This window comes from Microtus oregoni, unplaced genomic scaffold (genome assembly GCF_018167655.1).
Source record: "Microtus oregoni isolate MIOR12 unplaced genomic scaffold, Mior012 000009F_ref0000495, whole genome shotgun sequence".
NCBI classification, from domain to species: Eukaryota; Metazoa; Chordata; class Mammalia; order Rodentia; family Cricetidae; genus Microtus; species Microtus oregoni.
The window spans coordinates 56,348,897-56,373,451 of record NW_024543068.1 but is presented as its reverse complement, the minus strand read 5'-3'; the positions used below and the strand labels follow the sequence as shown (position 1 = coordinate 56,373,451).

The window sequence follows — 24,555 nt, the reverse complement described above, 5'->3', positions numbered from 1 at the left end:
GGATGCTCGTTCCCTTTGTGGTCACATGGGTCACTTATCCGTGTGTCTTCATTACGCCCTCACTTTCAGCGACCTGGGGACATAGCTACCTTCTGATTTTTAAGTCTAGCTTGCCAGCTACAGAACACGTTCGCCGAGAGTGGTATGCTCATTGCCTGATGCGACTACAAACCTATTTTGTCACCAGTTGAGATGCAGCCATAGGGCAGAAGGCACAGGTCCAGAGATTCCGTCTCCCAAATGGACTCCATGATGCGTAGAATCTGGGAATCAAGTACAGACATTTCTACTATACATAGATGTTGACCACTGCATTTTCTTTTCTCTTAAAAGAGCCAGGAAGCTTGGATAAACTGGGGGGGGGGCAGTAGTAGAGAGGAGGGGACAGGAGGTGAGAATATGAGGGAACAAGATGGTCAAGTTGGGGGAGGATGGAGTGAGCGACAGCCAAGCACCAGGCTGAGCTTTGGGAGTCCAGTCTAAGAGAGGGAGGAGGGGCTATATGAGCAAGGGCAGGGTGCCAAGATCATGACAGGGAAGCCCATGGAGACTGCTGACCTAAACTTGTGGGAGCTCATGGACTCTGGACTCTAGACAGACAGCTGGGAAGCCTGCACAGGCTCTAACTAGGCCCTCTGCATGTGGGAGACTGTTGTATAGCTTGGTCTGTTTGAGGGGCCCCTGGCAGTGGGACCAGGATCTATCCCTGGTGCATGAGCTAGCTTTTTGGAGCCTATTCCCTGTGATGGCATGCCTTGCTCAATCTTGATGCAGGGAGAGGGGGTGGCTTAGTCCTGCCTCAACTTAATGTTCCAGGCTTTGTTGACTCCCCATAGGCAATCTTACCCTTTGGGAGGAGGGGATGGGGGGTGAGCTGGGGAGAGGTAGCTGGGGGCAGGAGGAGGTGGGTGGAAGCTGGTTGGTATGTAAAATGAATAAAAAAATTAAAATTAAAAAAAAAGCCAGGAATCTTCTCTGGTTACACACAGTATATGAGTAAATTTAATATACATACTAACAACTCAACTTTAATTGATCAGCCTGATACTCAGAAATTTCCTGCCATTGCAAATCTGTTAATTTCAGCCCCTGGGGTGTATGTTGAAGAAATGGATAATAGTTTTCACTTGGGGGAGGGTTTCTTGCTGTTTTTTTTTTTCCACATTTCACTGTCTCCCTTATCAAACACTCCACTTCTTATGTCTGTTTCCCCTTAACAACTTAATGGCCTTTTGCATGTTTGCTCCTCTGATATCCACGAGGCCCATGCTACAATCAAGGCAGTGAAATCAGTAATGGTGATATCAACGCCACATGTTAGCTGGTTCTTCTTTTATGTGTGATCCTTCTATCGGGAATATAACTATTGTTTCCATTCAGAGGGTAAAGGAACACAGACTTGGAGAGTTACAGTAAACAGTGAGTTTCGACAATAAAACAAAGTCTAAGTATGACCTGTCCCTCAGAATTAGAGCAACAGGAAGGCAACTTTTTGTGGCTTTGAAATGCTCATCTTTGCAAATCCAAAAGACTCTACAGATTTATTTAAAACAAAGTTCATTATAAAAAAAAGATTAAATAATGTATTTCTTTCCTTTTCCTTTTAAAAATCTTTCTTGGACAGAAAACAAAAACAAAAGAAGACAACAGCAACGAAATGACCTGTCCTTGAAAAGAAAGCTGAGCTCTATGTTAGAAATAAGCTAAAACAGAGTCTTAAGGAAAACGGAAAATATTGGTTTTAAATAGCCTGCCTTTAATGTACAATGCTTTGTCTACTCTAAATGAATCATACCAGGGTTTTGGAAACTTTCGCCTCTTCCATAATGAGGCACGAGAAGCTGGAGAGCATAGCTTTATAGACTTGTGAAGCTAAAGCCGACACAGAAATGTTTAAAACATCTAAAAGTGATACCTTCACCATTTGCCTTCTCCCTTTCATCTGTGTGACCACTCGTCCTTTTCTCCTTTGTATACATCATTCTTGAGTTGGTGTTTGAGTGCCGAAGGGATGTATTTACGGGATATGCCTGCTGATGGACTGGTATGTCTGTGAACCGGTATAACCGGGTACTACAGACAAGTACCACAGCCCATTCCTCCATACACAGAATGGAGTGTTAGAGAGCCTAGGTGAGCCAAGTGTATCGCCTGCTAGGGAATGTCGGACGCCCATCCTTGGCAGGATGGAGAGAACCATGGCGCTCGTTAGATGGCTTGCCTAATGAGCCATAGCTACTGTCACCAAGCAAGACTTCTCTATTAAGTACCCTTTGATTGCTGTTTATCACATGAAACAAAAAACAGAAAGGAAGACATGTCTCAGACTAATATAAAATCCTTTCTTCAAATAATTGCAAAACACACAGTTCCTTTACTTCAACCTACCTGTAAGATCAACATGTCTTGTCGAAGATCATCGCCATGTTTAAAGATGATTCCGATGGTTTCATTGGACAGGACCGTGGGATCAGCACATTTAAACTCCAGCCACAAGGGCTTTTTCTTGGAGGCCATCACTTTGCATTTTTCAATCTGCAAGGAAGTGGTTACAATATGAATACACGCTGCAGGGCTCTGGTTCTCTTGTAGAGCACTTCTGTATACAAGGGCAAAGTCCTGGTTGGAAAATGACTTTCATTATTTGGATTAAATATAGAAGGTGCTCTTGTCTAAACTCCTGCACGTGAGAAAACTCAGTCCTTCCAACGATGGCTCTCAGACTGTGCTCCGAGGAGCTCTGAGGTCTGTGCAAAGACCACACGTGCAGCAGGCACCACGTTCCCGCATTCCCATACTGGTTCCCCACACCACCATTACCTCAGAGTACTGATGCTCGTATCTGTTTCTGCATTCCCTTCCTGAGATTTAATCTGAAAAAGGAGTTCTAGAGCTACCACAGTGTCTGAAATATTATTACTCAAGAATCATATGCCAGTCAAATCTAAATCAGGGAAGTTTAACAGGAATACAAGGAAAATCTGGCACTTGGGCACAGGGCTTCCAGCCCAGTCCCCCGCAACCCTCATATCTAAACAAAGCACTGTGACAGCAGCCATAAAACCAAACCCAAACCTTTGCTGGGTTTTAGCCAAAAGTGAATGCACCACAAATCAAAAACATAATGTAGGGGGCTGGAAAGAGAGTTCAGCAGTTAAGAGCACCGCTCTTGCAGAGGACCTGAGATTGGTTCCCAGCACCCACACAGGGCAGCTCACAACAGCCTGTAATTCCAATTCCAGGGTATCTACCACTCTTCTTCTGGTCTCTTCAGGCACTGCATATACATAGCAGGCAAGCAAAAAATACTCATACACAAAAAAATAAAAAGAAATAAAAATATGATGTCAGTTTTTTTTAAAAAGCAAACAGTTGGAAAGCTATATTAATATATCATAATACTGTTATCTAAACTGTGACAGTGGATTGAATGTGTCTTTGTTATGCAGCCCCTTTCCTAGTAACTGTTTATAGATTTAGAGACGTGAAGGAAATATCTCCTCTTCTTTCCGTGAGGTTTAACTGCTACAAGTATTTCTGTCCTGTGAGCAACTAGACCAAGAAAGACACATGGACAACTCTTGTCAGACATTAGATGTCTTATCAGACAAAGGTATCCTTGCAGCTGCCTCAGTTTACTTCTGGGGGCTGTTTCTAGGTTAAAATATGGAGAAAAGTCACCCATGCTGAACTTAGGGCCTAGCAGTCCGTATAATAACTGAAGTCTCAAAGAGAGGGCAGAACAGGTTGACAGACAATAATAAAACAGTTTCCACGTGTGATAGAACAGACACCCACACGTGCAAGGAGTACCATAGCCTGGCACTTGATATAAGAAACCTGTGCCAACACGTATCATCACCAACCCACCGAAAACCAGGGAGGAAAGAAACATGAAAAGAAACAGGGGGAAAAGGACGTGTTACAAACAGAACATCAAAGACAAAGCTGGCGTAGTCTCATCAGGACACAGGCAAACCAGAAGAGAATGGTATGGCAAGAGAAAATGGTAAGTTAGGTTTCTCTGCCTAGTGAAAATATTGCTCAAAAAATAAATGCGTAGTAAACATTCTCAGCTAAATTAGTTCCGAAAGAATGTATTGCCAACAGCTTGTAGGATAAATTGTTAAAGATCCAAGAAAAGTAGTATTGAAAGAGTATCCAACATAATAATATGTGGGTAAATGTTTATAATGGTTTAATCTCTTTAGCTATACATATATTTTGCTTAAAGAAAAATGATATATTATGGGGTTTAAAATACATGCAGAAGGGGTGGGTTAGTGGAGATATACTGCGGTAAGAAACTTACAAGCATGCAGAGGGGTTGTTACTGCAGTGTTACTGATACTCATACAGACACTTAGATCAACAGAAGGGATTGGAGAGTGAGGTATAGATCCTCCTCCAGTATGGTCAGCTGATTCTGACGTGAAGAATCCTGTAACATTTTTAGAAGAATGTTGAGTATCTAGATTTTGCTGCTGGTACAGAAAACTCACTGAATTCACACTAGTATAAAGGATATACTAGTAACCTGATTTAAAACGCAGTAGAAGGGAAATTACTGAGTATTGGGGCATTGGGTGCTAAAGATTAGGGAAGGGCTTGATAGGACCCCATCCAGGGCTGCTCTAGGGCCCTGTGCCTTCAGAAGATCCGCTGTGAAGGCCCTGACTCTAGAAAGCATGCTAGACACTTGTACGACACAAGGGACGCACAGAGGCATCCCACTGATACCTACCACCAGGGTACCAGCTTTCAGTCCAGGATCATAGGGAACTCTGAAGCTCTTGGGGAGACTGGAATTCTGCAGGTTTTCAAGCTTTTGCTTGAGCTGTGAAATAACTGCAATTGTCAAAAGCAGACAGGAGTTAAGCCAGCACAAGACATCCGTACTATCTACCATCTCAGTGTAACCTGGGGTCACATTTCCTGTGTGGTCTATGTATTTGGTTTGGAAAGTAGTAGTAGGAAAAGGGCTATAGAGCTCTGCCTTTGGAGATCTAACTCTAGAGCAGACCAAGTAAGTCAGGATTACTGTGAGCCACTGAACTGGGAATGTCTCTTTATAGGCAGAGGATACATGTGAACACGTGGGAATCCTCCATCACCACAGCAGAGCAGGGTGTGCTGAGAGTGAGCCTCGCCCTGCCCTAGTCTTTCCAGCCTGAGACTTTCAACGGCCATCTGGTTTTTAGAGGAGACGTGTGAAGACTATTCAATAGAGTCAGGTTAGAGTTCTGTAAATTCTTCTCAAAAGAGAAAGTTAGGTTATGTACAAAAGATGTGGCAACCTCAAAATTCTCAAAGCAAAACACACGGAGTACAGATTACTGCCTGGAAAACAGGAAGAGGCCTGCTCAAATGTAAGACTGTTATTACTACCATGAGTAGTTTTGGAGGGTAGCAAGAGCCATGTGCTAGAAGACAATCCAAAGGGAAGGTTAGAAATTTTTTAAATATTCAAAAGCTTAAATCGCTTTTGGTCGGGGATGCTCGTATTCTCTTTAAGCCATAATTCTGGGTCCAGCTCATTAACTGAGTAAAAGATATTTTTCTAGGTTCAAGTTTCATACAGTTTATCTTTCCAGAAAGATGAGTCAGCGAAGACAATTTTATGTGGTATCCACCAAAACCTTAAAGGAGTGATCAATTTTCCTAGAGCAGAGGTGACATACATTTACATATGTGTATTATTCTCACCCTAACCTCTCAATATTCTGACACTCTGAAATTAGCATGAACGTATTCAAAGATGGGAGAGGAGAGGATTAACTTTTTGTATATGAAACTGTTATTGAAAATTACATCTTCTATGCACACATGGTTCTTCAATTTCTCCAAATTTCATATGTACAACTTCATTTTTAAGACCATATAAATTTATGGTCTTAAATCATCATGTCTTATAGAAGGAGAGCTTTAAATCTGCTTACTTCGTGCAAATAGGAGACCAAAAAAAAAAAAATGTCTTCTTGACTGCTTTTAGCAAAATACAACTTGAATTTCAGAAAGAAGAATCATACCAATCACGGCACTCAGAAAGAAAACTGAGAAAATTCAGCCACTGTACCTTGGGAGCTGACATCATACTTCTCAGCAGAGAGCGATTTGATATCAATGGTCACTTTTTGTAGCATCTCGATCACTTGGACCTGCTGCGTGAAGTCCTGCAGCATGGCCATGCCGCATCCCCGCAGGTATGCTTCCAGGATCACGGCGAACCTCTGCTGATAGTGTCTGGACTGGGCTATCTCACTTCGCAGGAACCAGAACAAGAAGTGGCCGATTCTTTTGTTCTGAGATGGGTACAAGATGGTTGAGGTCAGGATGACGAATGTTGTAGGTTTATCAGGCAAATTCCTGGTACCCTAAGTTGTCATGCAGTTATCAAAATGGAAATACTTACTCTCAAACCGCGCTTCAGCAGGAATCGGGCCAGAGCACTGTCATGGTATGGTTCAAATTTCACAGCCTAAAAGAAGAGCACATTGGCATTTGAAGAATTATACTCTGTGATGGTCAGTCAGAAGAAATGAAATGGACAAAAAAGCATGGTTCTGTGTGAATGAATCTTTCCAGTTAAGGTGGTAAGAATCTTCTTAGCCACTCACATCCAATCCCCTGCTTAGTGAACACTGAAGATGGTGAGGTGGGCACTTGCTTAGCATCCTAGAAGAGGACCGCATGGGCTGCAGGACCCCTGATGCCCAGTGCAGTGGTCAGCGTAATGGCAGAGATGAAGTTACAAAGGTCTTGTTCCAAGTTAGAATGAACTGGGTTACTGGAATGGGAGAGGTAGACATGGCTATAATAATTCTTTAAAGTGGAAGGCAAGAAAGCCTGTTGTAAAGCAAATAGAGAGTAGCAATACAGTACTCAAGAGAGGAACATTAGGTGTAGCTGAGTGCCAAGTGTGAACGTCCTGAAGCCTCATAGCTTCCCTTTTGGGCAACTCCTTCCTTCTTACTGTAGGTAAAAGCAGTCCCTACCCTGCCAAGCTGTGGCATGGAGCTTTGTGTCAAACACCCCTGATTGTCTTCATTGTTCGTGTTTGGTCATCTTCACAGTGTTGGTTCTGGGTTGGGTACGGATACATGAAATGACAGCTCTATTATTGAAGAAAGATAACCAGTAAGATGGAAACAAGTAAGCTAAATCTTTGTGGGTGCCTACTTGTTTTTCATGTTTTATTTTTCAATAAGCTTTAAATAGTTAATGGTTTTAAAAGCAACAAATATTATTTAACGATTGATGCGTATATTGAGTTAGAAGGTCGGTCATGTATATAAGTCTAAAATTAACTGTCTTAAAATAGTTCCTTTATAAATAGGAATGGTCATTCTTTTCCCCCAAAGAACAGAAGACGTTTCCACCGCAGCACATATTTTGAAGTCTTTTTGGTATGTTCACATTTCTCACTCTGAGTTCGCAGTTAGATCCTATCAATACTGACCTTATAATGTTTCAATCTTAGTCCCTCTTTCAGAAGAGCCTCTCTTGGGTGTGGTCAAGTAGGTGCCACAGAAGCTGCATTTAAGCCGAGTTCTGAGAATGTGGTTTCTCAGTCAACAGAGCTCACTTTAACTTGTGCTGTAAGTTTCTAACCCAAGAGCTGGTCTTCCTTCGTGTTTCACTTCTACAACAATGATGCGGATCGCAACCAAGGGGCCATTTTAGCCAGCAGTGAGTCATTTAGTCGAGGCTGAAATGTCTCAAATCGCTGCACAAATGAGCACCACTCTTCCAATTCCAGCCCACACATCTGATATTAATAAGATCAACTGACCTCTTTCACCCAAAGTCGTTCCAAGAAAAACGTTATCTATCTTTGAATCCAATAAAGTTCACTTTGGAAAGTTTTAATGAAAAATTGTCAGATCAAGTATTACCTACTCAGAACTTTCTCTAGATACATTAATCAAAATTAAGTGCTACCTAACCCCCTATTTACTCCTAGTATTCTATGGTTTTCCCAGAAGTCCTTTTCATAATTTGTTATTAAACACACGGGCGCTTAATCGAGCTGACAAAGACACACGAAGACACACACAGACGTGTACTGCAGAATCTGGAGGATTTGTCTTCTCACTGAAGAAGTTGTTGAACTAAGGAATAACCACATCTACATTGTACAATACCATTTCTATCTCAGCTTTTCTGTTCCTTTCCTGTGTCAAGTAATAGGACGTAAGTTGAGAACTACTATCATGAGCAGCGTTCTTGCTTCTTAGTTCTTTGACAACCCAGCTAAATCACGGGCATATCGCTGACCCCACAGGACCAGAGGAACATCATGGGAACTGAGTGAAACACAATCCCATGCCTGTTTGAAGAGGGCAGCTGCCAAGATTTTTTTGGTTTTTCGAGACAGGGTTTCTCCGTGGCTTTGGAGCCTGACCTGGAACTAGCTCTTGTAGACCAGGCTGGTCTCGAACTCACAGAGATCCGCCTGTCTCTGCCTCCCGAGTGCTGGGATTAAAGGCGTGTGCCACCACCGCCCGGCTAGCTGCTAAGATTCTGCCCAGCACAACCATTTAGCCAAATAACAATAGCAAGTTCTACCCTAGGGCTTATGACTTCCCCAGCCATAGGAGTACAGTACTAAGCATGGCATTTCCTCATGTAAAACGGCCTCAAAGCCATCCTGAACTCACAGTAACTGTGGTTACCTGTACACGACACACACAGGATCAAAGCAGCCCATGTCTATCACAGTTGGGGTAGAGGGCCTCTAGACCCGCCTCTTACTGAGGAGCTATTGTCAGTGGAGAGCTGACAGGAGAGGGAAAGTCACGCTTTCTGGAAGATGTGGCCACTGGTAAGATTCCCATGCTCCTCCAGTGGGTGACTGTACAGCCATAAACACATGGACAGTGATAATTGGACTTACCAGTTATCAGAAAAAAATGGACATTAACTTGAGAGAGAGATATATTAACAAGGACAAAAGATAATTTGTAGGGAAACTAGGGGTTATATATGATCATATTTCAATATATACCTGTATAAAATTCTCAAGAATTAAGAAAAACTTTTAAAAGATGTCACCGGGATATGACATGTTGTTCTATGAACTGTGATAAGCACAGACAGAAATTAGAATTTTTCTAGCCTGCATCATCCTGCCACTAGATTCATGGAGGATATTTGGTGGATGTGAACATGATTAAAGCCAGGGGTTAGTCGGTCCATTTCTTTTTAAAAATGTGTCTTGAGCTCATAGCTTAGTCTCCTTGTATCTCAGTTTCCATATGTATAAAATGCAAATCCAAATTCTAATTTGATCACCCTTATAGCTATTGGTGGAATCATATGGCACAATATACAAAATATGTGTAAATCACTTGGAGCCTTGGCATAAGGAAGCTTGCAACAAGTTCAACTCATCATTAAAATAATTAATCAGGACAACGTGACTCCCACTGGGGCAATTCTCCTAAAAAGTGAAGGACGGCACTGGTGTCTTTCAAAAGCTTGCTGGCAAACCCTCAAAGACACTGAAAAAAATAGTCAATGAGAGCGTTTACAACTTTTTGGCGTGGCTTCATCAGCTCTGGTCTGACTGATCATGAAACCGAACAAAGGGTGTGGGATGAAGGCTGCAGGGGGTGCCTGAGTGCATGCAAATCCGTTCTCTGAGACAGCAGTTCCTGCTAACCTCCCCAGCGCCTACCTGCACCAGCTGGAGAAGGTAATGCAAAACATCATCGTCCTCCAGGCTCTCCAGTTTCTGAACTGCAATGGCTCTTACGTTTTCATCTGAAAAATTGCAGTCCAGGAGCTGCATGGTTAAACCAACGTCTAAAGCACTTTGATCCCACACTTCCCTTCTGGCTAACAGCTGGTATGTTTTGGCCACAATTTCTTGTTGTCCCCATTTCACGGAACTGAATAGCTTAGGGTATGCTTTCGGATGCTTCAAGCTTTCATATCTAAAATGCCACAGCAGTTCTTTGTCCTCCGCTGTGAGGGGGTTAAGTGGATCGGTGGCTATGATCGCCTCTAGCTGCTTGCGAAGCTGATTGGGCATTTCAGCTCGGACCCTATCTCCTTCCGGGTCAGGGGTGGGCTGATGCTTAGGCAGGGCTATGGGGTGACAGTAGTTGTCCAGCAGGATGGAGATGGACATTGAGTTCTCCTTGTCAGGGTTGGTCGCAGACGTGAGCTTGTCAGCATTGAAGCTGCCTTGTTCCTCCGCCTTCCCGGTTATCTGCCACATGTGGAGGACATAGTCACCGTGGCGGAGCAGGAACCGGTGGTCTATTAACAGTAAGTTCACATAATAGAGAAGCTGGGCTTTGCTCTTGGACTCCGAGCCTGGCGTCTCTGCAGATGCCTTGCTGGACAGTGCTGGCGATTTGCAGCAGTAGATCTGGAGGTTTAACAGGGCCCCTTTGGGCAAGTCTTTGATTTTGATGCCGAATTCCAACCACACATTCCAGAGCACTTCCTCCGTGAAGGCCTTAGGGCTGGTTCGCCTTTGGCAAAGGACTTGTTGTCCGTGTTGGATGTTGGCTTCCACAAACACAGTGAGGTCGGTGTTCCGGGGCAGGACAGGGATGTCAATGCCTCTAATCTTGACCCTGAACTTTCGGTCACAGTCCCACAAAGACACCGTGAACACACTCTCGTGGTCCTTGCCGTGGATGGTGAGCTGCTCGTGGTAGCCGGTGACTCCCGTGCAGTCATCCACCAGTGGCCATTCTTCCTTCCTCACCTCGTCTAGGGCTGGGTCTGGAGGCGTGTCGAGCACCAGGTGTATTTCGTCTCCGTTCTTGAGGCATTGCCTAACCCACTGGAAGTTTTTAAGGGGCGTTTCGCCTACCAGGTACTCATCGCGGCCACAGACCCGCAGCACAAAGTCCTGCTCACTCTGACTTTCTGGGATATTCAATAGGGACTTCTTCTTGGCCATCTTGGTGAAGAAGCTCTGGAGGATGGCGCCGGGGGTATCATCCGCGGAGACCTTGATGGTTTGACTGGTGGTGCTCCGGTGGATGACGATGAAGATGCAGTTGTTGGCAATCTTCCTTGACAGGTAATCTGGAAGAGGCTTGGACGTCACCCAAGGGTGCATAGCATAGAGTCTGGCATCACGGCCAGCCACCTCTGCCATGCGAGGCGTGACCAGACGGCGGCGGGTGAACTCTAGCTCATCATCATGCACGTTGCTGACGTCAGTGACGTCGTAGCCAATCAGGGAGGTAAGCTGCCTCTGGAAAGCTAGGGTCTCCTCAGAAGGTGTGTGACGCTGTACCACGTGGATCTGACCGGGGCTCTTGTGCATCATCTTCCAGTAGCTCAAGCAGTCTAGGGTCTGCACCACTTGGTACCTGTCGTAGATCTCATACCACTGTCCCTTCTTCTGGTAGAGCAGGAGGAAGTGGTCTGGGCCCAACCGGTTGTAGAATTCGGCGGCCACGCTGGTCTCCATTGCGCGAAGCCAGACCTGGGCTTTCATTTGCTCCACGTTGCCGTGGCCAGCCACGTGCAGCAGTGCTGTTTCTGGAGTTTTGCTGATGCGCTGGCTGGTGGGCAGCACGAACTCAATTGGGATGAGCTCCATCGAGGACAGGCTGGCTGCTGCTCTGCGTGGCTTCATCCTCCGGCGCCGGCGGAGGTTGTCCTCTCTCAGAACCACCGGCTGCTCATAGTTTTTCAGCTCCATGCCCTAAGCGACCTGGGAGTGGAGAAAACAGCTTTGTCAGGAGACAGACTGCAGATTCCGGTACGATGGCCGAGAGAAGGTCGATAGGAGCACCAGGCCTAGAGGGACCGAGTGAGCTGGATGCTGTGCTGTCTTTCACAGCGTGGTTCTCAGCCATCACTCACTGTTTAGGTGATGTGGCCTACTTAATCTCCTACTTATCTGTCATTTTGGTTATTTATACTTAGGGGTGGAGGCAAAGTTAAATAAGGCAGTTCCTTTTTTTTTTTTTTGATTGGGTGATCCATACATGCTGGCACATTTTCTCTAGGTGTGTGTGTGTGTGTCATGTTTTAATTAGAAATTTGCAAAGCACTATGGGACTGTAGAAATAGCTCAGTGGATATAACTGCTTGCTGTATAAACATAAGGTCTTGAGTTCACATCCTACTACCCACATAAGCTCCAATGGGCTGGTAACCCCAGTGGTGTCTGTCTGTCTGTCTGTCTGTCTGTGTGTGTTGGAAGGGAGGAAATCGGAGATGGGAAAAAAATCACTGGGGCTTATCGGCCACCAGCTTAGGTCCAGGTTCAGTGGGAGACCCTGTCTGAAAGGAAGCCAGTGGAGCTTTTCTTCTCTGGTCTCTGCAGGTGTCACTGCTCACATGTATGGTTACATTATACACAAATACCACACTCACACGCGTGTGCACAAAGTATGTAAAACACTCATTTAGACACTCAAAATGGTATGTGCCACGAAGCCCATCCCAAAGCAATACAGACAAGGATGGAGTCCTGGTGTCTAAGGTGCAGCGTGAGCCTCTGAACATCACTTTGAAAACAAGCTGAGGTGCAGCGTGAGCCTCTGAACATCACTTTGAAAACAAGCCGAGGCATTTCCTTTCTGTTCTCACACTTCTCTAACTCAGACACCCGATCTTGCTTCATCTTCTCTATTTTCAAACTGTCTGAACCCAGAGTCTTCTCCCTAGTCAACTTCCTGTCGTTTTTTTTTCCTTTTCATTTTTTCTTTCTATTTAAGACAGCCAGTCATTTCATTCATAAAACTAAAAGAAAAAAAATCGCAAAATTGGTGAAGGCTGTAATCAAAGCCATTTGGAGGCACATAGCATTTTGAATCGTGGAATGTGGAGCATTCTAGCTATCCTTACTATATTATGGCAGAGGGGTCACCATACCTGGACTTTGCCAGTATGAACCTTTAGGTAATTTTAACTAAACAATTGGTTTGACCTGCCTCTGCTTTAAATAGAGGAGCCACAGGTAGAAGACAAGATTTCTGCCCTTCAATGACCTTATGTTTAGACCCTAAATTAATTCAGTTTCTTTTTGTCCTAATAGTTTTATCTCTGTATCAGAAATTTACAAATTTATTCTCACATTACCCACTTTTCCTGCAAATATTTAATAAATATTTAACTTAATATTTAACAATTAGCAAGTTTTACAAAGCGTTTATGGATAATTATGGCCTCTTCCACCAAAAAACCCAGCAATAATGATTGAAATTCTCAGAAACCTAAAATTGAGAAATGATTCATAAAACATTTTAATTTAATAGTAAGCATTGCTACATTGGTACTACAGTACACCCCAAACCACATTCAAACACTGAAATAAAATATTTCAGAAAATATCGTTTACTCTCGAACTGATGTTAATGAGATCCATAATTAGCATTTTTCTGAAGAACAGTGGAATATTTTTATATACAAAAAAGAGAGTTTGATTAAAAGTTATAAAAGACAGTTTCATTGGATCTCAACTTATCCTCAATTCTTGAGTTGTTATTTTTAAAGTGAAAACTCCCTCCTCTTAAAATATATTGAAGTTATACTTAGCAAATAAATGAAACCAACTGTCCCAAACAACTGTTTCTGCAGCTTAAAGGATTCTTTTGGTCTTTTGGTACTTTATAGAATAACTAACAAAAAAGAACCATAAGCTATATTGATACTGACATGAACTTAAAATAAAACATGTCCAAATTTAAGTGTACAAATATAATTCGGTATCTGCCACAGTGGCACGAAGAACTCACGCACTATCATGATACAAGGTGCAGAAGAAAAGAGACTGACCAAATACTCACTGATTTTCCTCATGGCTGGGACTAAGCAGCTCTGTCCTCTTAAAAACTACTGTCTGTCCAGTAATTTTTCAAGTACGTACGTGTAAGTCTCTGAGCACCGCCCGTCATGGGCTCTGAAGCCACCCCCTTCCTCACAAACAAAACCAGAAAGAGCTGATGCACCTGCGAGCCCTTGCCGGAACCTTGTGGATATACACAGTCTACACCAAGTGAGACAATGAAACCCAGACGTTCAGGGGTGGGCTCATCTCGAACCGGCAACGGCTCCAGATAAAAATATTCTAGCTGAGAAGGAAGTGACTGTCCCGTGTCAGGGTGAACAAAGAGCAAATTATAGAAAGCGGGAGTACCTGATACAGCCCTGGAGGTGGTGGTGCTGCAGGGTCATTTGTTTACTCCATAAAAACAAAACAAATTCAAACCTACCCAAAGCACCTCTCGACTCTTCCGCTTTTCTGGGGCTCCCTTCATATCCAGATGCAGAGGAAGTGTTGCAGTTACCAGGAAGGAAGTTTTGACCAAGTTGATTATACATGTGATTGCTCATTTTCAGTGTCAGAAATGCATTTCCTGCTGAAGCACAGAGCGAGCAGAGCAGGACGCAGAGCAGGGTTTACCTCGCTATTTTGTCTCACTCTTCAGACTAATTTTTCAAAAATTGTGAGAGACTCTGACAAATTGTGTAGATCCAAACCAAAAATATACCCAAGGCATAAACAAATGAAGCATGTGTGTGGCTATAAGTAGAAGGAGCCTGCACAGCAACAATATTACATAACTTGTTAAGAAGAGGCAATAGCTAAGTGAAACCTGTTACCTTTTGAGAATTCACAATTCACACAACTCTCATGTGTGCTAACTGAGGCAGGCAGGGTGGGGAGGAACGTTGTGGACTGTCGGGCTCAATCTGGATGTTTGCAAGAGTGATGTCTGTGAGCTTGCCGCATCCTTAGATTGCTGAGCGCTCTCTCTCTCTCTCTCTCTCTCTCTCTCTCTCTCTGTGTGTGTGTGTGTGTGTGTGTGTCAGACCATTTAGGTCTCAAACTATCACAGCCTTAAACTGAAAGCCCTGCCTCTTGCGTGTGCCTCCTGCTGTTGGGGTGTGTGTGTGTGCTGGTGTATGCCGTGGGCGGAGCTTACTATGAGCACTGATTAACCAGACAAAATAGGAGGAAGCTGGGGACACTGGAAACTGTCAGCATCAGGCTGTAATCCCTGAGAGACAGCTCCTAGTTCCACAGGCTTAGAGAACATGGAGGACATCAGTTCTGAATTTGTTTGAAAACAGTCCTGTATTTTCCAAGTAACCTCAATTACTTTTAGAACCCTGAGCATAGCCAACTCCCCTCTGTCCCAGGGATCTCTATACCAGGGCTTACTCTCCCCATTACACTGTCCTGTTGGGCCCCAGGAATAGCAAGATGGAGGCAGCCTCACATGCCCCTCAGAAGTACAGCATCGTGAGCTTCTTTGAACTACTCTGGTATCAAGATAAATGAGTCCCTGATCTGTTGTCTCCTCTAACATAGTCCTTGTGATGGCTAATACAGACTGTTAATTTGACAGAATCTAGAATCCAGGAGGCACACCTCCAGGCACGGCTATAAGCCAGCCTCCAGACTGGGTTAAGTGAAGTGTGGGAAGACCCACTCTAAACATGGGTGGAAAAAGCCAGGGGAGCGCCAGCCATGTGTCTCTCTCTGTTTCCAGATGGCAGAGGCAGTGGAAGCAGCTGCTACATCATCCTGCCACCATGCCTTTCTGCTATGATGAACTATACCCTCAAACTGGGAGCCGAAATCAACCCTTTCCTTCTTAAATTGCTTCTGTTGGGTATTTTGTCATAGCAATGAGAAAAACAGTACAGGTCCTTTAGGTCTTAGTTTTTAAAATAGTGGTCTAAGAGACAGTATCAGCAGGCAAGTTTAATTCAAGGGCTGCCTTCCAGACATGTAGATATGTAGAGGGGGCAACTCAGCTTTCCAAAGTGCATTTCTCAGTGCAAATACTTCCTTAGGAAGTACCAACTTTAGAAGTCTCAAGGTAGCCTTATTTGTCCAGAGCAGAAGAATCACCCGCAGTATGTGCTAGGGCTCACGGCAGCAGCTGAGACGAGCAGGAGTTCTTTAGAGGGAGTGCTGACATGAAGGGGCCATCAGCTGGTCAGTTCTCGAGCTTCTGGGCTTCACACACAGAGGCACAAGTGCACGCACAATTTCAGAAATGCGAGACTCTCTTGGGTCCCTTTCCTTCCACTTTTCAGCTAAGTTCACTGTGCAAATATTGTCGGTTCTATGACTAGACCATCACAGGCTTATTTGTGGTTGGGATTAGAAGTACCCTGACCGTCCTCCTATAGCACTGACACTTTACTACTGCGGTCAGTGTTCTGAGGCAGAAGAATGAGACCCACTTCAGGCCTCCCTCCTTGTGGGTGCTTCTCCGTGCATAACCTCATGTTCCTAATAAGGATATTTTGTCCTCAGAATCTTTAGGTCGGCAGATCACCAGGCTTCCTCCCTTTTCTACTAGCATGCGGCTGCCTGGTCCATTCTGTGAGCCTTACGATGCCAAATGTAGTAACCAAAGAAGTCAAAAATGCATAGACCCCATCCTACATGACACCCAGCTATCATGGGAATGACAAGACAGAATAGCCACAAAACAGAAAACACAGTAGGCAGTGTTCATCAAGAAGCAGGTTAAGAATTCGCTGTTCAGTATGAGGAATGTTCTTCGCACTTGGCCTCTAGAGCTTATTCACAGCCTCATTGGAGAGGCATTTTGTGCATTGCACAGATGCATTTTCATTTGCATCATGCAGAAGAATGTATGCACAGTAGTCCAGTCATCTTTCTGGCACCGTGGAAGCACTGACATTTGTGGTGCATATGTTTGTTCTTGTTCATTCTTTGGGGCTAATATAAGTCAATTCATCTCTCTTAGTTCTCTAATCCGCTCGAAACATCACAGTCCCCCATTTACATCTTAGGAAGCTGCTGGAAATCTTCAATTTCCAACAAAACAAAACTAATAATACCTATGTAATAGCTTACATTTTTAGGGTGTGCTACAGGACTCGTGATTCTGGGAGTCGCAGTAGAGCGAGGAAGAAAAGATCATGACAGCTTGTGTTTTGTTTTCAGTGAGGGACACTTTCCCTGAAGTGTTTCCTCAGGTCTCGGGTTAGAGTTGTGACAAGTACCCATCCATACACAGCCAACCAGTGGGGAGTGGGGAGGATTATTAAAATGGTTTGAATTAATCAGGAGCTGTCCTCTGAGTGGTCAGCCGTCCAGCTCATTAGTATCCATGACAATGCCGCTGGAGAAGCGAACTTATCATGGGATGTGGGTTGAGGGAAGCCTCTTCAAATCCCAACAACAACCGCCACAGAAGAGCAGTTATTGTTAACCAAGCCCCAGAGATTCTCAGGAGCTAAGGCCAGGTGCCTGAGGGCATCAATCACACTTAATTTTCTGTTCTGATTGGCAGAAATTGACAATGAATTGGCCTTTTCTTTGTTTCTTTGTTCAGTTCGATTTTGCTACCACAGCTTAAGGAGCACTTCAGAAATACCCAGAAATAATTCTCTTATAAATGGATTTTTAAAAATACAAATTCCTTAATGTGACCCATTGGTCTCATCATGATTTATCCTTAACCCTTTGCCTCATCATTAGAATTACCTCTACAACAAAGGGGAATGGTCTCTGCTTTCACTTTCTGGGCTCCTCCACACTCCACCTGTATGGGCAACTTCTGTCCTTTCCCTACTTTTCTTTCCCTTCTCCCCACCCCAAGTCCCCTAATCCCCCAGGCCATTTGCTCCTTCTCAGGTTAGGTAACTTCCTCTGGGAGGGATTTCTTGCTTGCAAAGGACACTGTTGAAGGTTTTTCTTACTAGTGGTCAGCACAATAACAGTAATGCCAACAACCACAAGGATCAACTTTTCTCTGACTGTCTGTGTCCTGCACAGTTCTGAGTACGTTACACATTCATTCTTGTAACTCTTGTGTGTGGGATTCTCCCACTGTATGCTTTGAATACCATTGGTTAATTAAGAAGCTGCTTTGGGCCTATTGCAGCTCATAGTAGGGCAAGGTGGGAGTTCCAAGCAGATAGAGGAGGAGAGAGTAGGGTAGGCAGAGTCAACAAGACACCATGTAGCCAACGGAGGAGAAAGCCACAAGATGCCAGTAGGAACCTTGCTGGTAAGTCTTGTGGTAAATTACAAAATAATAGAAATGGGTTAATTTAAGATGTAAGAGCTAGCCAGAAATACACTTAAGCTATTGGCCAAGTAATATTGCAAATAATATAGTTTCTGTGTGATTATTTCAGGTCTGGACAGCTGGGAACAAGTGAGCAGCCTTTGTCAATGCCCTTGCAACATTCCACGGAGAGGCTTTCTATTGATTTTCATTTGCTGCTGATGAGAGAGGCACAGAGAGGCCAAGTGCTACCCCAGGCTCTGCAACTGGTCAGTGGCAGTCACCGCATCTCCCATGGGAAGGCATCCTCTTACTTCACGGCTACTCTCCTTCCATCTCCACCAGATACTTAAGCTCTTTGATCACTGTTTCTAGGGTTTGATACAAAGCAATCAAGGACCTAGATAAATATTTGCATAATGGATAGTTTTATTTCTAGAGGGTCATTAGACTCCTTTGTACTTACAAGAATGTTAAGGCGCAGTGAGGAGTATTCCCACACCTTTTCAGACCAATCAAAATCCAAATAGCTCCTTCTTTCCTACTAACTCTCGGACATAAGCCCTGCTCTGCACCCCTTTCCAGCGTTAGAACCTGGAACTCAGGAAGAGAGTGTGAAATTAGGAGGGAACCCAGTTGGACTAACACAACACTAAGAGGGTTAACCTTTCAGACTCCCTCTGTTGATCCTGTCTGATGATCTCCAATGCCATTCTCTTGTTAATGTTGCCTGAATTTAAAGACCCCAAACTGCTGTTCTATATCCTTGTGAGCCAGAGCTACTTCTCCTTATAAAAGCTTTCCCATGGACTCCCCTGGGACCTTGCCTTCAAGATCCTCTGCAGAGTGCTAAGGATTTTATCTGTCTGTTCACAGGTCTCTCTAGTCCACTCTCTACTTGTCTACCCTCTGCCCTGCCTCACATTCTTTGACAGATAAAACTGCAGGAAGGGTCTGTAGTTTCCAAATCAGCTATGGTTTCTTCATGTGTGGGTTTCTTCCTACTCATGGACATTGACAGAAGGGTGACAGAGTGGAGCCCACTCCCAGAGCTCTGGAAGCACTGTGACAACAGCTGCTGCTCAGGCCTTTCAGAGGGCTGTTCTTTCTAAACCCATCCCACTAGAATGAAGCTCAGAGGACACCCAGCCTCTCCAGGTTCAGAGAAAGGCCCGAGATAGTGACCGAGGCTGGGACTGGGGTGTGGGGGATGATGCTGGCCAGAGCTGCAATTTCCTGGCCTTCAGAAGGTGAGAGCCCCCTTCCTCCGTGATTCCATAGCCAGCTTGGTTTTCTGCAACACAGTTGGCAACACAGTGTGCTCCACCCTGAAGGATCTGCTCAGTGAGGGGTAGCTAAGGGCCAAGGCCTTATCTGTACCTGCTAGTTTTGTGTTGTACCTAGGAGGTAGCTAATCATATGAGAAAGCTGTTCAGATCAGGAAATACTGTGAGTGTGTGTGCATAGGTGCTTATGTGCATGCATGTGTGTGTGTGTGTATGTGCACATGCGTGTGTGCAACTACTCTCTCTCTTCTCTCTTTTATGCTCACCCTCCTTTCTCTTTCCTTCTTGTTTCTCTTCCTTTTCTTTTAAAGTGGTGTGTTCTTACTTGAAGGGAGAGCCCTTTGGGTCACTGGTCTGCGGCTTCTTGTTGGGATGCTGCCTTCATTGGTGTTGAGTGAGTAAGATTCACCTTACTGCACTCATAAAGTTCACTTTTCTCTATGAGTTTTGGATACAAAGTCATTTTTCTTGCAGCTGCCCAATCAGTAAGCCACTTCCAAACTTCCTTAAACATCTGAGTAACCAGTATTCTTACAGATTCTGGATGAGTCCTGTTTCGGTGGCGGCAGTTCTTACCAACCCTGGCCTCTACACAGTTGTTGCGTTTTTGTATTAGCTGTATACCCGTGGACTAAGAAGGGAATCGTGAAAGGGACAGGTTTACTTTGGGGATTCTCTGGAGGGGAAGGGGGTCTTAGCATTCAAGCAGATGTGGTAAAGCTTCACCCACTTATCCGCTGCCCTATGCACCATTCCCACTTGTGCATGTGTTCTTGAGAGCTTGTTTGGAGGTTCTAGCAGGGAGCGCAGCTATTCATATACCCTTGGCCACAGACTGGTCTGCCTCTTTCCGGGGAAGGCTGTCCTCTCCCACCAAGTGCACAGCTTTGGGAGGGACACACGAGGGCGGAAGCGGGCACGGGCCTAGCCAGCCAGATCAGTCGAATCAACCCTGGCGATCAATGGGGTAACGGATGTTGCAGCCAGATCTTCCTCACATCCTCATGCATTCGTTTAATATTGATTATTGAGCCCCTTTAATATGTTGGCATATTTTTGCAAAGATCTGTAACTCAGCAGGACAGTGAAGACATTATTGCTTTATGATCACCCGGTGTGGAACATAAGGTGTGTCCTTGGAGGGACACAGGGGAAGGGCTGGGAGTGCAGAGCAGGGTGATGTCAGTCATTCCCCCTCAGAGGGAAATCCGCAGTGGGGACGCAAAGAAAACAGGTAGAATATGAGTAGGCAGAGGTGAGGGGAAAGAGCATTCTGGCAGAGTGAATTATGAAAGACAGTCAGCTCTTGAAAGAATGGAATTTCTATAGGAAGTCTATAATCTAAGAGAAGCTAAGAGATTGAACTATATCCAATTATTGTAGTTTTAGTTGTGTGCATATGTGTGGACATGTACATAGAGTGAAGTTGCCTGTGGAGGCTAGAAGAGGACCTCAGATATCTGTAATTCCTGTATGTCCTCCGAGCTACCCGACATGGGTTCTGGAACTGACCTCAGGTTCTCTAGAACAGTTTACGCTCTTGGCCACTGAACCCTTGCTGCAGTGCAGGCCACCAGTTCTTGACAAAGCCATGACAAGAACGGTGGCTTTTTCATTGTAGGATACAGCGATTCATAGAATTCCTGGCTGGCCCATGTTGAACATATCTATGAGCAAAACATGTATTTGAGTAGGGTGAGCTACTGAAATCTTGGGTTGTTTTGAAACCATGGTCCAATTTAACATGACACAATAGGATATTTCTTCTTGAGGAAAAGGGCTGGCATGTTTGGGATCAATTTTTATAAGGTTAAATTTTCCCTTGGTGAGATTTAAAGTCTTTTTGGTGGAGGTTTGTTGAAAATGGCATCAAGGGATATAAAAATGTTTATTTATTCATTAAATTCAACACCTCACTTCAAATAATCAGAAAGTGCTATAAATGCCTTTATTGTTTGTTACTTGTAGTAGAGAAACAAACATTTTATGTGGTGTTTAAGGTAAATGTTTTTGTAAAACAATTAGCAAATACCTCTCAACAGCAGCTTTTTAAAGAGAGTAAACAGTTTCAGTTTTCTTTTTTCTTTTTCTTCCTTTTTTTTTTTTTTCAAGACAGGGTTTCTCTGTAGCTTTAGAGCCTGTCCTGGAATTAGCTCTTGTAGACCAGGCTGGCCTCAAACTTACAGAGATCTGCCTCCCGAGTGCTGGGATTAAAGGTGTGCACCACCACCGCCCAGCTCAGTTTTCGACAGATTTTAGCAAATTAAGATATACCAAATTATTTTTTCTTTTCTTCTTGATATCTGTTCCCTTTCCTTACAAGGATTTTGTGTGTGGCTTTTCTCAGAACCTCCTTCTCCTGTCCTTTATCCTTTTGTCTCCTAAATTCTACTTTGAAAATCCCTACCACTGCCTGCAAGTTGCAGTGTTGTAAATAGGAGGCGGCGGGGCTGCATCCCTGGCACCCCAGCCACCTGGCTAGCTTATGCCCCGAAATAACAACACACAAACTGTATTCATTTAAACACTGCTTGGCCCTTTAGCTCTAGCCCTTACTGGCTAATTCTGATATCCCGATCAACCCATCTCTAATAATCTGTGAGAACCGATCTTACCGGGAAGATTCTAGCCTAGTCCATCCTGGGTTGGAGCTTCATGGCGTGTGTCTGCCCGGGAGCAGGGCATGGCGTCTTTCTGAGGCGTCTGCTCCCGAGAGGAGAGATGTGGAGTCTGAGCTCACTTCCTCTTCCTCCCAGCGTTCTGTTCTGTTTACTCCTCCCACCTATCTTCTAACCAATAAAATGGGCCAAGGCAGTTCCTTTATTAGCCAATGACCTTCCTCCATCATTGCAGTATCAGAGGTGAGCAAGTGGCGGCTAAGGAAAATCCTCTCTGCAGATGCAGCAAGTTCAGCATCTGCTTATGCACCAAATGTCCTCTCTCTGCTAAGGAAATCGGGGCCACAGTGCTCAATTCGGGTAGAAGAAAATGCAAGGACATATAGAACAAGAGAGAAAGAATTGCCTGAATCATCCCTCTGTAACTACAGGCAGTCCAGAGTGCCACAGAGGAGTGGGACAACTGAGTTCAGGCTTTACTCTTGAAACTCAGGTCCAGGTCACCCATTATGGCTTTCCCAAGTATTTGAAAGACGTCTAGAACTCTACTTCCATCAGACTGATACCCATCAACTGATGCACCGGAATTACATTAGGTCTCCTCCATCTTGGTAGATGATCTGGGGAGCAGGTCATTAAAGCTAGCACCTGCTTTGTTTAGGAACCCAGTGCTAGGCTCGTCCCAGTGAGACTCAGTTCTCGTGGAAATTGAGGACCTGCGTGCCGAGTAGATTTCACAGATGGAGTCTCTCAGCTCCCCTAGCATAATGCAGAGGCCTGCATGACAGCGGGGCAGACTTGAGAATGTTCTCACGCTTTCTGACTTTACAGTAAGTCTGGGACATACCTACTCTGCACACGAGAGCATAGACCTCTGTGACAGCAAAAATGACCCAGTATAGCGCCAACCTTGATGGCTAAGGCATTGTCGGCACCACCTGTCCTCCAACGGCAACCGGCAGTTATTTCCAGGTTAGGGTCCCCAGGGGAGCCTCTAGAAAGGTGCCAGTATTGGTCAGACGCCCGTGCCCAGCGCAATTGACGCTGGCTTCAGCCTGTCTCACATCTAGCTGCCATATGGGGACTCTGCAGCTCACTGACTGGACAAGTCCTTGAAGCTGTGAGGCTCAGATGTAACCCAGTAGGGGTCAGCCTAGCCTGACAACAGATAGACTGCCTCCTCTAACACTGCCAAACCCCAGGAAACTCAGCGTGATGCAAGACCCCATGCACTTTGGCCAGAACAGTCAGTATGCGGCTTTACTCAGAAACCGAGCTAGGCTGCTGCAGCCTAACGACCTCAGTTCCCAGGGATGCCTGAGTACCAAACTTCCAGGACAGATCAAGGGCCGGAAGAAGCCACAGAGATGCAGTTCGTGGGGCTTTCACTCCAGACAGCCTCACCTGTGGTTGCCTTCAAAGAGTTTTCCGCAGCACACACCAGCATGATCCTTCTTTACAGACAGGCTTGAGCTGGCTGTAGCAGCTTGTCAGTCACTCATTGGGATTGATCTTCACCACCAGTTCACACTCCTGTGTCTCAGTGTGAATTCCCCTTCAGGAGCATAAGAACCGATATGGCTGCCGCGATTTTTTGGGTCTTAGGAGGGGGCATCTATCCCCATCCGTAACTGGTGCCATGGCTTCAATACACTTTCCTCGGACAGGTGACTGGACTTCATCTGTGGCTGAGCCCACTATGCCTCTGTGATCTTTCAGTCTTGGGCAAAGGCTCTGTTTGCATCTTACATCTTCTCGCTGGTCTTTTGTCCTAATGTACTCTTTGTCATCAGCTGTGTTTGCGGCTGCAGGATGCCCATTTTCCCTTCTGGCACAAGTGCTCTTTCCCTTCTGCTTGTCTTCCTTCGCCACCACCTATAACCCCGGTCTGGTCCTCACTCCCACCTAGCCTGTCTGTTTCACTTCTTTTTTGGCCTGAGGACTTGAGGACTGCTGACTTCCTGTCTTATGTGGTTTTGTTTTTACCCAAAGAGTTTTGCACGACTGAGTCCTTCTGAGCTTGATTGGTTGGATGAAAACCTGGCCAGACCCTTCGCAAGTTTGCAGGTACCCACAGGGGACAGCCTCAATAGCCTTCTCCTGTTATAGAACTGGGGATGAAGACCTTTGTCCCTGTTCTCTGATGACAAGTCTCTGGCCCATGTCTTCCAGCTTTAGGAGTGTTTTCTGTGGCTGGGATATTTCCAGTTTAACCAAAACAACATGGCCTCTAAACAATGTCTGGCTTTCACAAAGCGTAGTGAATTGGTATAAAATCGTAAAAGTGCAGTAGCTTTGGCAGCCCACTCACTGGATGGTAGGCACTGTGCTCACATTGACATTTTAGTGTGCAAGGTAATAGTGAGCAGCCTTCTCCAACATTACCACGTCTTGTAGACCTGATCCGGGTAACACAGATTATGAGTGTAAGCTTTCCAAAATCCCTTTCCTCTCTCTTCCTTCAGTATTGCTCAGTAGGGGCAAGCAGAGGACTCCCTTCTTCATATGCTGGCTACGCAGTGCTCCCAATGGGTCTAGAAAATCCTGTGCAGTATCAGTTTCTTCTCCTTCAGACTACAAAATTTCCAGTTCATTCTGTGCCCTTGAGACTCAGCTGGGCAAGAAGGGTATTTGTGCAGTTGTCACAGACATGTCTCCAGGTTCTGC

The 24,555-nt window shown here is 44.9% G+C and overlaps 1 protein-coding gene across 1 annotated transcript in view; it reads right to left on the bottom strand.

Moving 5' to 3' along the window:
* Pik3cg (phosphatidylinositol-4,5-bisphosphate 3-kinase catalytic subunit gamma) overlaps positions 1–14,225 on the bottom strand; it is a 32,934-nt gene extending 18,709 nt beyond the window's left edge. Inside the window, exons 1-7 of the mRNA XM_041658461.1 lie at positions 14,196–14,225; positions 9,680–11,686; positions 6,413–6,478; positions 6,077–6,302; positions 4,745–4,848; positions 2,389–2,535; positions 173–263 (exon numbers count right to left, since the gene is read on the bottom strand). Of these exons, the coding sequence (XP_041514395.1) occupies positions 173–263; positions 2,389–2,535; positions 4,745–4,848; positions 6,077–6,302; positions 6,413–6,478; positions 9,680–11,674 (2,629 nt within the window). The 5' untranslated portion in view covers positions 11,675–11,686; positions 14,196–14,225. The remainder of the gene's footprint in view (positions 1–172; positions 264–2,388; positions 2,536–4,744; positions 4,849–6,076; positions 6,303–6,412; positions 6,479–9,679; positions 11,687–14,195) is intronic.
* Between the last annotated feature and the right edge of the window lie 10,330 nt (positions 14,226–24,555).